The sequence below is a fragment of the Mytilus californianus genome, unplaced genomic scaffold (genome assembly GCF_021869535.1).
Source record: "Mytilus californianus isolate M0D057914Y unplaced genomic scaffold, xbMytCali1.0.p SCAF_3, whole genome shotgun sequence".
NCBI lineage: Eukaryota > Metazoa > Mollusca > Bivalvia > Mytilida > Mytilidae > Mytilus > Mytilus californianus.
In genome coordinates this window covers 98,186,003-98,200,419 of record NW_026262679.1, presented here as the reverse complement: position 1 = coordinate 98,200,419, position 14,417 = coordinate 98,186,003, and the positions used below count along the sequence as shown (strand labels likewise).

General features: G+C 30.9%; 1 protein-coding gene and 1 long non-coding RNA gene across 3 annotated transcripts in view; one reads left to right on the top strand and one right to left on the bottom strand.

Annotated features, from left to right (window-relative positions):
- Window positions 1–14,417, top strand: part of LOC127733329 (uncharacterized) — a 166,241-nt gene that overhangs the window by 103,387 nt on the left and 48,437 nt on the right. The window lies entirely within an intron of this gene.
- LOC127733306 (phosphatidylinositol 4-kinase type 2-alpha-like) overlaps window positions 1–14,417 on the bottom strand; it is a 45,515-nt gene that overhangs the window by 28,035 nt on the left and 3,063 nt on the right. Inside the window, exon 1 of one of the 2 annotated variants that reach the window (XM_052242676.1) lies at window positions 4,378–5,094. The exons of the other annotated variant lie outside the window; for it this stretch is intronic. Coding sequence (XP_052098636.1) covers window positions 4,378–4,635 — 258 coding nt within the window. The 5' untranslated portion in view covers window positions 4,636–5,094. Of the gene's footprint in view, window positions 1–4,377; window positions 5,095–14,417 lie in introns of those variants that run through there. 2 annotated transcript variants of the gene reach the window in all.

Below are 14,417 nucleotides of genomic sequence, written 5' to 3'. Positions count from 1 at the left end.
TCCTTAAAACTGTAATAAGAATCCAGTACGGACCCCTGAGTTACTGGAAACAAGTGATGGTAGGAAAATTAGTGATAGTAGGGTAAATGAGTCTCTCATTCTATGTTTTTTCATTTATGCCCTCTGGGGAAACTGTCCTTAGCTTTCTTATCCAAAACCTTTCTCCTAGCGAGTCTGTCGGCCCTTGACCAACCCTCGTTGTGGTCTATGATTGTGATGGTAAGGTTTTTGAGATCAGCTTGGGCGTGCCCAGGTGATCTCAAATGACAACTTACAAGTTACATAGCAAAATATAGTGTACACAGACCCAGTGGAGTGGCAAGTAAATGTTTGAGTATTCAGTATTTGTTGGCAAGTCAGACATCGTCTGTTACCACACGACGTGCACCATCCTGCAGTTGAACTGCTTTTATTAGAGGAGACGTCAGCTCTCACAAATAAGTCTTTCAGACTTGCTGGTCTCCGAAAAGCTAAGACAGGAGGTTTGGGAAAGATCTTGGATAATATTGGGTGCTTGGCAATAAATTGCGAAGTTCCTGTATATATATATATTCCATTTCAATTATCATGGCTATAAATCCATACTGCATATAAAAAACTACACAGCCATGAAGTTTGAGGCAAGTCCTGAATAGCAGAAATTCTCTTTTCAACTATTTCAGTTGATATTGGTGCATTCCTGGGAATCTGCACATTGAGTACAAGGACAGTTAGGCCAAGATTTAAAAAAAATACTTGTGTTTGGGGTTTACCTATGGCTAAAAATGTTCCTATCATATTTGACGCTTTAAAATAACTACCCTTAAGTTTTATTGTTACTTTTGTTAATGAATCTTTCAAATTATAAGTCTCCACACATACATGTTCACAAGGCAGAAAAAAAGAACAAAATAAAAAAGAGAATTCCTATTCTATTTTTCTAAGGAGGAAACCCTAAACATACAAACTTCTTTGTTTTGCCTATGGTTTTAACTGTTTAATGCTGTTTTCTGTCCATTTAAAAAAAAAATTCAATGTAAAATGATGAACTTATCTTTCTGTAATGTACAAAAAATGAATATAATGTACATGTACCCAGTAAATACCATTTTTAGTGATACACTTCAATGCACATGTACATGCAATATACTGTGTAATGTACATTTGTATGTGAATTAAGACAATAATCATGATAATAGCTAGAATCATGTTCAACATCAATAACTGTCACAGCAACTTTTAAATTATGCTGTTTTAAAATTTGATTATAATTTCATTCATTAGCATGTCCATGTATAGCAGTCTCACATAAGGAATAAGCAGCTGTAACCTCAGACAGCACTTTCTTTTTAGAATGTTTGTTAAAGAAAATAATTTTTTTCAATATTCATTATAGATTATACAATCACGACAATTACATTTTCAATGATGATAGGCATTTCCTGGTGCAATATTTCCTCATAAGTCATGTCAAACATAATTAATGGCTTAAAATTTGTTAACAAAATAAAAAAATTAAAACACAAAAATTCGTAAGGGTTCCGTGGAACACAGTGTCTCGCCTACTTTTGCTGTTAGTCGCAGGCTCAACAAAAATGGGGAAAAAATTATTAAAAATTTTCCTCTAGATACTATCTTTTGATTGTAAGAAGTTCTGTTCAAGTTTGGTAAAAATCCAAGAAGGTATTATGAATCTAATAAATGTTTTAAAAACTTTAACTGCAGACTGTACATACCAGGGATGGGGTAATCGTAATCTGTAATCGTAATCAATTGTAATTGATTACATTTTTTCCAGTAATCGACAGTAATCTGTAATCGAAGACATTTTAATCGATTACAGCAAAAATTATGATGTAATCATCGATTACTTTTCGATTACATTTCGATTACTTTAGTAAAATAGTTTGATGAAATATAACCTATTTTAAATGAAAATATGTAAGCATTCATCACTTTATAGTACAGATAAAATACAATGTATTAAAAAGTCTTCAGAGTTTATCAAATGCCTTATTTGTTTCTATTGTCTATAGCTGCATTATGATCAACCAGATCTCCTACCAAATTTTACTGTATATAATCAGCTTTGAAACAATTGACTTTACTGTCTTCAATGCTTGTCAATAATTTAAAGACCTTTTATTTTGAAATAAGAAAATAGATTAAAATAAGAAATGAGTCTTGTGTTAAGTTCTGTACTACATTGACATTGAAGCTCAGTTTTCAATAAGAGTTGGAATTTTAGCTAGAACAGATAAACAGTTGATTCGTCATAATATTATGATATAAAAAATTAAAAGTTCACAAAATCCTTTTGACAATGTACCAATGACTATGCATTGAAATTCTTGTTCAGAAATAGGTACATGTATCCCATTTTGACACTAAAAATATATATTGTTTATAATTTTGAATAGAGCATAAAAAATTCTCAACTGACTTCTTGTCTTTACTAATCAGATGATCAAGGACTTCTAATCAATGACATGCCAACTTTGTTTTTGATTTCAATTATGTCTAATTAAGAGGAGATTTACATTATATTGCCCCAGGTTATAAAATATACCCTATTGGCAGTTTTATAACCTGTAATTAGGGAGGCTATCCAAACAACTGGATTAATTCATGCATGTATTAATTATAAATATTATAAATTTACATCTTTAAAATTAGCTGAACTAGTTAATTATTCTACTTTTTGATATTTTTTTCAGAGGAATCTTCTAACATTGTAATGAACTATATTCAAATATACCTGTTAAAAATGAGTAAATACAAAATACCTTACTTAAGTCAGTATGACAGCAAAAATTTGCAAAACATGGAGAAAATAACCTAAAATGTAAAGAATTGACCGAAGCCATGCCATGTCATTGCAAGAAATTTATCACCACTCACCCATGTTGAAAACCAAAATTTCAAGAATTTTTGAATATTTCGGATCCTCAGTAAGAGCTTCCATCTAGTAAACAACTGTTAACTTAACATTTCAAAACAATGCTTTAAATACTGTTTTTATAAAGGTCTAAATTTCCACTATACATACGTTGAACAACATATTTATGTTTAACTTACTTTTTTATTTTTTGGTTATATTGTAGCATGTAATTGACAGTAATCGAAAAAGTAATGTAATTACTTTTGATAAAGTAATCGATTGCAATCGATTACATACAAAAATCAGAGTAATCGATTATTAATCGAATACACAAATATCCTTCAAGTAATCGATTATTAATCGATTACATTTGTCAGTAATCGTGCCCATCCCTGGTACATACAGTAATGTTAACTGGAATAAAACTAAGTCCATTTATAAGTAATATACGGAAAAACAGGAAATAAATTTTTACAAAATTTCCTTCTAGATACTAGCTTTTGATCATAAGCAAGCTTCTGTCCAAGTGTGGTACAAATCCAGGATAGTTTAAGAAAGTTATTAAAATTTGAAAAACTTTAACCACAGAGTGAATGTTATGTTAACTGGCAGAAAAACTAAGTCCATATATGAGTAAAATACGGATAAACAGGATTTTTTTTTTACAAAATTTTCTTCTGGATACTATCTTATGATTATAAACAAGCTTCTGTCCAAGTTTGGTACAAATCTAGGATAGTTTAAGAAAGTTATTTAAATTTGAAAAACTTTAACCACAGAGTGAGAGTGAAAGTACAAAAATGTAATGTTAACTGGCAGAAAAACTAAGTCCATTTATGAGTAAAATACGAATAAACAGGATTTTTTTTTTTACTAAATTTACTTCTGGATACTATATATATATCTTATGATCATAAACAAGCTTCTGTCCAAGTTTGGTTGAAATGCAGGATAGTTTAAGAAAGTTATTAAAATTTCAAAAACTTTAACCATGCACAGAGTGAATATTTGTGGACGCCGCCGACGCCAACGGAATGTAGGATCGCTATGTCTCGCTTTTGCGACAATAAGTAAATATAAGCAAATGAAAGTAATTAATAGTAAAACACCAATTTTAAGTTCTGGGAATCTGCTGCATGTTACCTTGTGCAAGTTCATAAATTACTTAGGTCTGTAGGTAAATGTAAAAGTTTTTTGCAACCATAAAAAATTTCAGGAAAATTTCATTTATTTGATTGACCGTCCAGCTCTAAATTAAAAACAGTAGAATACATGTAAACAAATGAAATAGCAGAAATGTATAAAGCAATTGTGCTATCTTGCATATCAAAAGATCGATACACTGAGGCAATCTATGTGGAAACTTGAGGGCAAATTCCTTAAATATTAGTTTTGTTCAAAACATTATAGCCTAAAGAGGTGGAGGGCATCAGCATTTTATTTTTAGGAACTGTCAGATGTACATGCATTGTCCATTGTACAAATTACTTTTTCTTAAACAACTATAATTTACATACACCCTTTCTGCCATGAACAAAATAGCATCCACTTGTCCCTTTGTCACTTAAAATCGGTTTATCACCAGCAATTATTGCTAATTCTGCATCATAAACAATCTCAGCATATTCTCTATCTAGGGGAAATCTATTCTCAAAGGGAGACAGGTACTTGTTGACATCAATGGGCTGGTTATCATTGCATGCTCCATAATTATCATTATTTGGCAATTCTTCCCTGACAATAATGTTAACAGTATCAGAATCTTTCGTCTCCATAACTGTTACAGATTTTCATTTTGCACCGTGTGTGCAACTAACGTGCAACGTCCTGTTTGAACTGTTTCCTGAGTCAAATGATTCATCAGAGTCCTTGAGAAATGTTGAGCTCTTATTTTTATCTTATTTCGTTTCCGTACAGCAATGAATTACTTGTTATCGACAATTTAACAAATTAAAAAGGTGTGTCAAGATCTCTTTCCTTTTTGTCCTGTTTCATCAGCAGGTCTTGTTTTCATGGGTGACATACAACCTTCTCTCGCCGGTAATTATTTTAGTTCCGGTTTATGTTTTTAGTTCCCTTCGACTGAGTTTGTCATTTTTGCATTAAGCATATGTCAGTGAAATGTAAATAAACTTTCTTTTACAATAAAAGCTTGAATTCTTGCACAGCTGTTGCAAATTACGTTTATTTCTAATGTTTACATTCGTCGATCAACGTGGAACAAGGGACGTAACTCTTTTGACATTCAAGGGGAAGTAACTTTGAAAATACTTAAAAACATCATGAGACAATATCACATGATAATGACAGTGTATAAAGACTTTACCTATTTTTATTTCTTCTTAATTATTTCAAAATAAAAAATTCTTTGTTTGAGGTTAGACATATACACTAAAGTGCATGTCTCAGAGACAATCCCACTCAACTATGTAATTTTTCTTGTATTTATCTATTATTTTGGTAAATAGTTGTTTTATGATTAAAATGTGATAGTCATAATTGGTTTATGGTCATCTATTTTGCAAAGTTTGTGAAAAATCTTTTTTATATCTTAAAAAAATATCCAGATTAAGCTATTGAAATTTATTATCAAATCAAAGTCTTTTAAAAAGAGCAATTTGAGGATTGAGGTATATTTTTGTCAGTATTATAAAGGTACCTAATAAAATCTTTCAGATATTTGTAAAAAGTCAGTCCGTCAAACATAAGTGAAAACTGCAAAAACTTAAAACTGTAAAAAAAAAATATGAAAATAAAATTTGATAAATTGTACTCGTCCTTGTTGCGCTTTTTGGATTTACTTTCATCACATTAAAGCTCAAAACCAAATATTTGAAAGCAAAGAAAAATTGCTATTTTGAGATCTTGTCATTTATATTTCAATATGAGTTAATATTTTACCCAATAAGAAATTTTTCTCCCAGATGTTCTTTCCAAAGATTTTTAAATAACAAGTGTAAAATATCTTTTTGGGTAAAGCCTAAGCTCACTCACATTTATTTTGTCCAAAAACTATGTGTAAAATTGCCATTTTTTTTATCAAATATGTCAATTTGGAGATGATGTGTATGACATCATAGTGACTTCACAAGTGACTTTTCTGCGCTTTAGTGTCCATATCATATGTTAACCAGTTCATTTATCAATAAAATAAACATAATTTTAAAAGGCTTGTATTGTTTACTTTTTTGCAATTTCATGGGCCAAATAATGTCTCCTATCAATATCCTCCTTCCCAATGAATTTATTTCACAGCAGTGCTATTTTCAAAAAGCTTATCAATTAGTCCCCTAAAAAATAAAAATTCATGGTATAATGTATAAGATAGAGACGAAAGATACCAAAGGGACATTCAAACTCACAAGTCAAAAATAAACTGACAACGCCATGGCAAAAAACGTAAAAGACCAAAAGTCAAACAACAGTTCACAAAACACAACAAAGAAAACTAAAGACTGAGCAACACGAACCTTCTTAACACAAATATAACAAACATTTTAATAGAAGTATCATTTACAATACACGTATTTTAAATTTCCTGTGTGTTGTGGGGTCAGTATTGGTGTGCAGACAGGGGAGGAGAGATTATCAAAATGGTTATATCTAGGCTTGAACCATTTTAGGTGAGTAAACATTTTTTACTTTCTTAATTTTTGGGTGCAATTGGGGTGCAAATTTGAATACCATTTATTTTTGTTTTGCCTCAACACTGGTATTCTTTGTGGTCATTTTTGAAAAGTCATGCATTTTATTTGTAGGTTTTGAAATAAAAACTGGGTGTCGGTATTTTAATTAGTTATTGTTTTGTTTTAAATCAGCAGATATTATAGTGTGGGTTTGAAAATTTTGGGTTAAGAATGGATTGGGGTAAACATGGTTCTGACAAATTTTAAGTTGCACATATTTTGTTAAGCAAATACTTGTTTTCTCATGCCCCTCCTCCCTCCTATGCTGAGGTTAAGGTTAATGGAACTGTCAGTTGTGATTGTACTGCTTATTATGAATTTTCTTAGCTCATCATATACATGTACAATTCCTGACATGTTCCAAAAAACTAAAACCTCACCTGATGACTGGAGCTTTATCACAAATTTTAGGCAGACATGGTTTCATTACAAAGAATCAATATACAATACGTCATCAATATCCTTTTCAGACTCAATTCAATTTATTACCCCCATCAGCCATCTTTGCAGACTTTAAACTGACATTGGTTCATAATTGTATATTGAGAAGCTAAAAATTATAAATGTTGGAATTTGGTTGTAATTAACATACAATTGACCTACATGTACTTACAACAGGTAACTGAGGTTTGGTTGTAATTAACATACTATTGACCTACATGTATTTACAACAGGTAACTGGGGTTTGGTTGTAATTAACATACTATTGACCTACATGTATTTACAACAGGTAACTGAGTTTGGTTGTAATTAACATACTATTGACCTACATGTATTTACAACAGGTAACTGGAGTTTGGTTGTAATTAACATACTATTGACCTACATGTATTTACAACAGGTAAGTGGAGTTTGGTTGTAATTAACATACTATTGACCTACGTGTATTTACAACAGGTAACTGAGGTTGGTTGTAATTAACATACTATTGACATGATTGACCTACATGTATTTACCACAGGTAACTCAGGTTTACCTGCTTTTAGAATAATTATGGTCATTGAACATGAAAAATTTCATGGAAATGTAGATTATTCCCCTTTTCAAGTTTTCAACCCTCCTTGAAGATACTGAGCTCATAATTGGAATATAATTGTATGATTACTAATCACTTTTAGGTTTCAGGTTCTGGTAATCTGGTTGCCCATTTACATACATATTTGTACTAGAAATACAGTATAATAATTGAGCAGGTTTTTCAACAATGTTCTGTTTTCCCAAAATGGACCAGTATAAAATACATATATGACAGTATCACCCAAATTATTAACATATTTGCTTGAATCACCTGCATTAATCCTGATAATTGACTGACTTAATAACAACTAAACTCATCAAATACATATCATTCAATCTCAAATAAACTCAAGATCAAACTCTTTAAATAAAGAATTATCATATTATTATTATTATTATTAATAGCATAACTGTATTTTGGACTGGAAGGACACAGGCACTTGTCTCTGAAAATTTTATTTTCCAGTATACCTTAATATACTAAGGTCAATGAAGGTACATTGTAATTGGATTTTTTTTTCAGAGACAAGTGCCTGTGTGGAAGGAGTGCAACTTTTGGCAAATGAATTAGTGACTAGATCAACAGCCCATTTACAACTGATTGGTAAATATACATCACTACTGATTCTGAGCAGATGAAAATATATATTTTTAACTCAATGATTACTTTTTAGTTTTTTTTTTTTTTCAAATTTATGGAAGATTGGCAGCACAGGTAAACATATGTTTACTGACAGACTTTAAAAATGCAACACACATTTTGGTTATTTTTTTTAACAAATCATGATTAAACATCTTATAACTACTATTCATGCTTACCATATTTCTTTCTGTTTAGAAAAATTCAATTCCTGACTTACATGAGGTTATTGAACATACCGGAATAATGGAGTCGCACAAATTTCTTAAAGCAAAATTTAAAACCCATATATGATTTTTTTTAGTTTTTTTCTTTGTGGAACAATTCTTTCAATCCATATATACCCACACATAAATCAGTGACAAAATATTGCATCTCCATATTACAGAGACTGAGCAATGAAAAAATAAGAACATTGCAGGCAGGAATACTTACACGTGCTGTTGCTAGACAATTCCACGTCAGAAACTCATCTTACTGTCCTTACAATGGAACAGGCAGACGGGATTTGTTGATGACCACCCATGACCAGATTAATATGTAGTGACAACGCAACGTAAAAAAAATTTGATTACACATCATTTGCGAGACATGTTTACGGCCCTAACGTTAACTGCTCATCGAGTCATCAAATGCCATGACAGACAGATTCAGGCCATAAATGTTTCCCATATACTGAAATGCGAAAGAATCAACTGAAGAAAAACATTTAAAGCCCTAAAGTTTTAACCGCATAAATGCCAAAAAACACTGTAATGGGTGGGACATAGGCCAAATCAGAAGGTACAAAACAGAACTCAAACCATGCCCAAAAGAATTGGTTGACCTTTCTGTCAATCATTTAGGCGTTGGTTACAGACGGTCATTGCCTTCGACAGTGACACATCCATTGATAAGGGGAAAACCAGGGTTTCAGTGCATACCACATGATTTGAACATTAAACATTAAGTAATCAATTTAACTTTCAAACTGCAAACTTTTGAAGACAATGAAGTTATGAATGAAATTAATGTTTATACTTTTACTTTACAATAAATTGCTTCACCAAGCGCAGCTGGATATGACCGCAGAGGTCCAACCCTGAACATTTGGGGCAAAAATGGACACAATATTTGTGCTTGATACAGGTCTGAATTTGGATTGAAATTTAATGTTTGACACATAATAGGTTTCTGACACAGAATAACTGGTCCAAGGACACAGTTATCTTCCTTTGGTTTTCGTTGTCTATGAATATAGTCCCTATTGTGAACAGTGTATAACTTGCATTTTTTTTTTATACACTTTCCCAATTTATTTCTTGATATTTTATGCATGAAATATTAAGAAAGGGGATGAAATTACATGTTAAAAAAATTTGGGTGCTGAATCTTTATGTTAAGTAGTGATTTGGTCCAGTTAAAAAAGGTCAAAAATTAGAATGTCTGAAGCTGTCAAACTGAATTTTAGCCCCCCTTAACACAGAATTTTCAATATTTTGAGTTAGAGCTGGTAGAAGTTTCTATAATTTTTATATTATTTGTATCAATAGTAGTACACTACACTGTAAAAATCTTTTTAGATAGAGCAGGTGTGATTTTTTTAATTTGAATTTACTGTCTAAAAGAAATGCACTACGAAATAACTGTGTTCTCGGGCCTAAGAGATGAATTCCGTAAATGTAGATTCTGTACTTTGGCAACTTTCCTGAATGGTTTGCTGGTTTCAATTTGTCAAACTCAATAAAAGTAAAGGATTTACATCTTTGTTTGACAGAAATTCTGTTAAAATAAGCATTTTGGCATTATACGGCTAAAATAAGCATTTTAAAGCAGTTTCCATTTTATGCCTAAGAGCCATGCTGACTTTCTATCTGACAGCTTTTTATGTTCCTGATATTTGTGTTTCTATGCTTAAATCAAATTTAATTAACCATTTGTGAACTCGGAATCTAGAGAAAAGTAGATTATCACAGAAAAAATGTGCAGAATATTTGTATTTATGTCCCTGGTTAAACGGCCTGTTTGATGTATGTGAAATGTGAAGAGCTTTGTACATAAAATCTGTAGTCCATCACAAATATTTCACTAAATCTGTAAAAAAAAACACTTTACAATGATCAGTACACCCTATTCATTTCATATGCTACCATAATTTTCTTCTTTAGGATAGTAAGTGGTTCAAATATATGCCAAATGAGACTAAAACTACATGCAAGTTTTCCATTGAAAAGTGAAAAACTGGTCATCAAACCATACTGTCTACAAAAAAAAGTTGAATTCAAGAGTCCTTTTGCAATTAGACTTCTTGTATCATGACACCTTAGCATAGAAATGAGCAAAAAGTAACAAATTTCAATTTCTTATAGCCTCTGTGTGCATTTTTATATGTAAATATGGGCTACGGCCTACCGTAAATCGACTCTAAATAATTCTCAGTCTTACATGGCCTAAGACCATTTTATACTCATGTGGTATGCTTTTTGTAACTTTTCTTTACATTTTAAGTACATTTAATATATATGGAAGAATAATGTATGGTTAAAAAACTTCAAAAACTTCAAATTGGTTGAAAAAAATGCATGTTTATGTAAGGCTTCCCTTAATTCGAAAATCTCTTATTTTCAGGCACAGGCTCATATAAATTTGACTTTTGAATAACTGAAATAAATCTGATAAATCAAATGAGTGTTCCGTTGCTTTTAATACTTATTATATCAAATTCAAGAGTATTTAAAAAGCAAATTTTTGCAATATTTAAATTTTTTAGGCCAAAATCTTGACAGTTGAAAATATTTGATTTAAACGTCAAAAATAAACATCCAAATTTCAATATTAAAATGGCCCTAGTTTCTATAATATATATCCTATGGCCATGAAACTTGGCCAACTATCTTATAATTGCTTAAGCTTAGGTCATGCAAAGTTTTATTAAAATTGGTCAAGTCTTTCTATCCTATTAGGCCCAAGGACACAGTTATCGTCCTTTGGTTTTCGTTGTCTACGAATATAGTCCCTATTGTGAACAGTGTATAACTTGCATTTTTTTTTGATACACTTTCCCAATTTATTTCTTGATATTTTATGCATGAAATATTAAGAAAGGGGATGAAATTACATGTTAAAAAAATTTGGGTGCTGAATCTTTATGTTAAGTAGTGATTTGGTCCAGTTAAAAAAGGTCAAAAATTAGAATGTCTGAAGCTGTCAAACTGAATTTTAGCCCCCCTTAACACAGAATTTTCAATATTTTGAGTTAGAGCTGGTAGAAGTTTCTATAATTTTTATATTATTTGTATCAATAGTAGTACACTACACTGTAAAAATCTTTTTGAGATAGAGCAGGTGCGATTTTTTTAATTTGAATTTACTGTCTAAAAGAAATGCACTACGAAATAACTGTGTTCTCGGGCCAACTGTAGTCAAAGAACTTAGAATTTGTTATATGATTTGAATTTATATTCAATTTTTTGCTTTTGTACAAATCACTATGCTGTTGCCAATTGCCCCCCCCCCCCCCAAAAAAAAATTTCACCCCTTTTTTTTGGCAAAACATTTTTTTTCACCCCACGCCTTTTTTTTGCAAAATATTTGAAGAAATTTTCGTTTTTAATTTCTGAAATCTGTAATGAGAAAATAAAATTGTTCCCCCCCACAATTTCTTTATACATAATTTTAAAGCAGTGTAAGGGAGGTAATCCAAATTTAACATTGTACTTAAAAGTGATTGTCCATTAACAAGGAAACCCTTGTTTTACCCCCTTTTTTTAACATACTATTGACCTACATGTATTTACAACAGGTAACTGAGTTTGGTTGTAATTAACATACAATTGACCTACATGTATTTACAACAGGTAACTGGAGTTTGGTTGTAATTAACATACTATTGACCTACATGTATTTACAACAGGTAACTGGAGTTAGGTTGTAATTAACATACTATTGACCTACATGTATTTACAACAGGTAACTGAGGTTGGTTGTAATGAACATACTATTGACATGATTGACCTACATGTATTTACCACAGGTAACTCAGGTTTACCTGCTTTTAGAATAATTATGGTCATTGAACATGAAAAATTTCATGGAAATGTAGATTATTCCCCTTTTCAAGTTTTCAACCCTCCTTGAAGATACTGAGCTCATAATTGGAATATAATTGTATGATTACTAATCACTTTTAGGTTTCAGGTTCTGGTAATCTGGTTGCCCATTTACATACATATTTGTACTAGAAATACAGTATAATAATTGAGCAGGTTTTTCAACAATGTTCTGTTTTCCCAAAATGGACCAGTATAAAATACATATATGACAGTATCACCCAAATTATTAACATATTTGCTTGAATCACCTGCATTAATCCTGATAATTGACTGACTTAATAACAACTAAACTCATCAAATACATCTCATTCAATCTCAAATAAACTCAAGATCAAACTCTTTAAATAAAGAATTATCATATTATTATTATTATTATTAATAGCATAACTGTATTTTGGACTGGAAGGATTCTGAAATCTGTAATGAGAAAAAAAAATTGTTCCCTCCCCACAATTTCTTGTTTACCCCCACCCCCCTCCCCCTCCCCTTTTTCCAAAAAAAAAAATCTTTCCCTCAAGATATGGTCATTATCTCAATTCCCAATGGAGTTTGCAACCATAATTACCCATTTAAATAAATCATAAAAGTCTTCAAATAGAAAATGACATACATAATCATGTCTACAAATAATATATCTTTTTAATCAGTATTTTTATTAGTAACTTAAGCTTCTAAAAATAAATTGACAGCTAATCACCTCAAGACAATACAAAATTTCTTTATACATAATTTTAAAGCAGTGTAAGGGAAGTAATCCAAATTTAACATTGTACTTAAAAGTGATTGTCCATTAACAAGGAAACCCTTGTTTTTCCCCCTCTTTTTACCCTAATTCCTAAACGGTTTGAGCCATTACCTCCCAAAGCCAATCCTTACCATCCCTTTGTGGTATGGAAACTTGTTGTACAATTTCAGAGAGATCCATACACCGTTCCACAAGTTATTGTCTGAAAACTAGAAAAATGCTTATTTGGGCCCCATTTTGGCCCCTAATTCCTAAACTGTTAGGACCATAACCCCCAAAATCAATCCCAACCTTCCTTTTGTGGTTATAAACCTTGTTTTAAATTTCATAGATTTCTATTTACTGATACTAAAGTTATTGTCAGGAAACCAAGTGTCTTCGGACGACGATGTGATACCAATATACGCCCACAAAAATTTTTTGTGGTCGTATAAAAATTGCATATTTTAAAATGAGAATTAAAAAGAACAAGCATTCTGAGAGTATTGCATGGCAATACATAGTCCCCTACCGGGTAAAAATTCATTATACTGGAACAAAATGCTAACTTGTTCTATAACTTGGTGTAAACAAAAAGAAAATATCAAGTCAATATCTTCAAGCATGACTAAAAACAGTGTGGAAAACTGAAAATATGAGTGAATTTTTTCAAGTCCAAGGACCATAACTCTGCACAAAATTATCAGACCTAAACAAAAATTTGAACATGATCTGTAACTTGTCATGATAAAACTATTTACCAATTGTCAATCAAATATTCAATCATGATGAAAAAAAGTGTGGAAAACCTATACCGGGTAATACTCTAACATTAGATATGATGTAATACAATGTATATCTATTTTCAAATTACAAGAGCCACTGGACGTTAAGCAACCAACAATCAATCAATCAATTTACAATCAAATATAATTGATAGTTCCAAATATTTTTTCTTTCATTTGTCACAAACTAATATAGATTTGTAACTTACCTATAAAATGTCAACAACTTTTATCTACACAATGTAATGTATTGAAATATATACATGTACCTTAATAAAAATAGATTATTATCTAATTAAAGGATTTCACTTAATAAAAAATATATATATATATATATATATATATATACATGTAGCATTCAGAAAATTAGTTTATACAAAATAACATATACACCTGCCACAAAATTCCTCAAACAATTTACCAAAGAATGGCTTTTAAAAAATGAGTTATCTCCCTTTGTACAGATATATGGTTTAACATAGTACTCTAACATTAGTTATGGAGTTTTTTCATGGACCATAACTCTGGACAAAATTATCAGACTGGAACAAAATTCGAACTTGATCTATAACTTGTCATGATAAAACTATATACCCAAATATCAAATCAATATC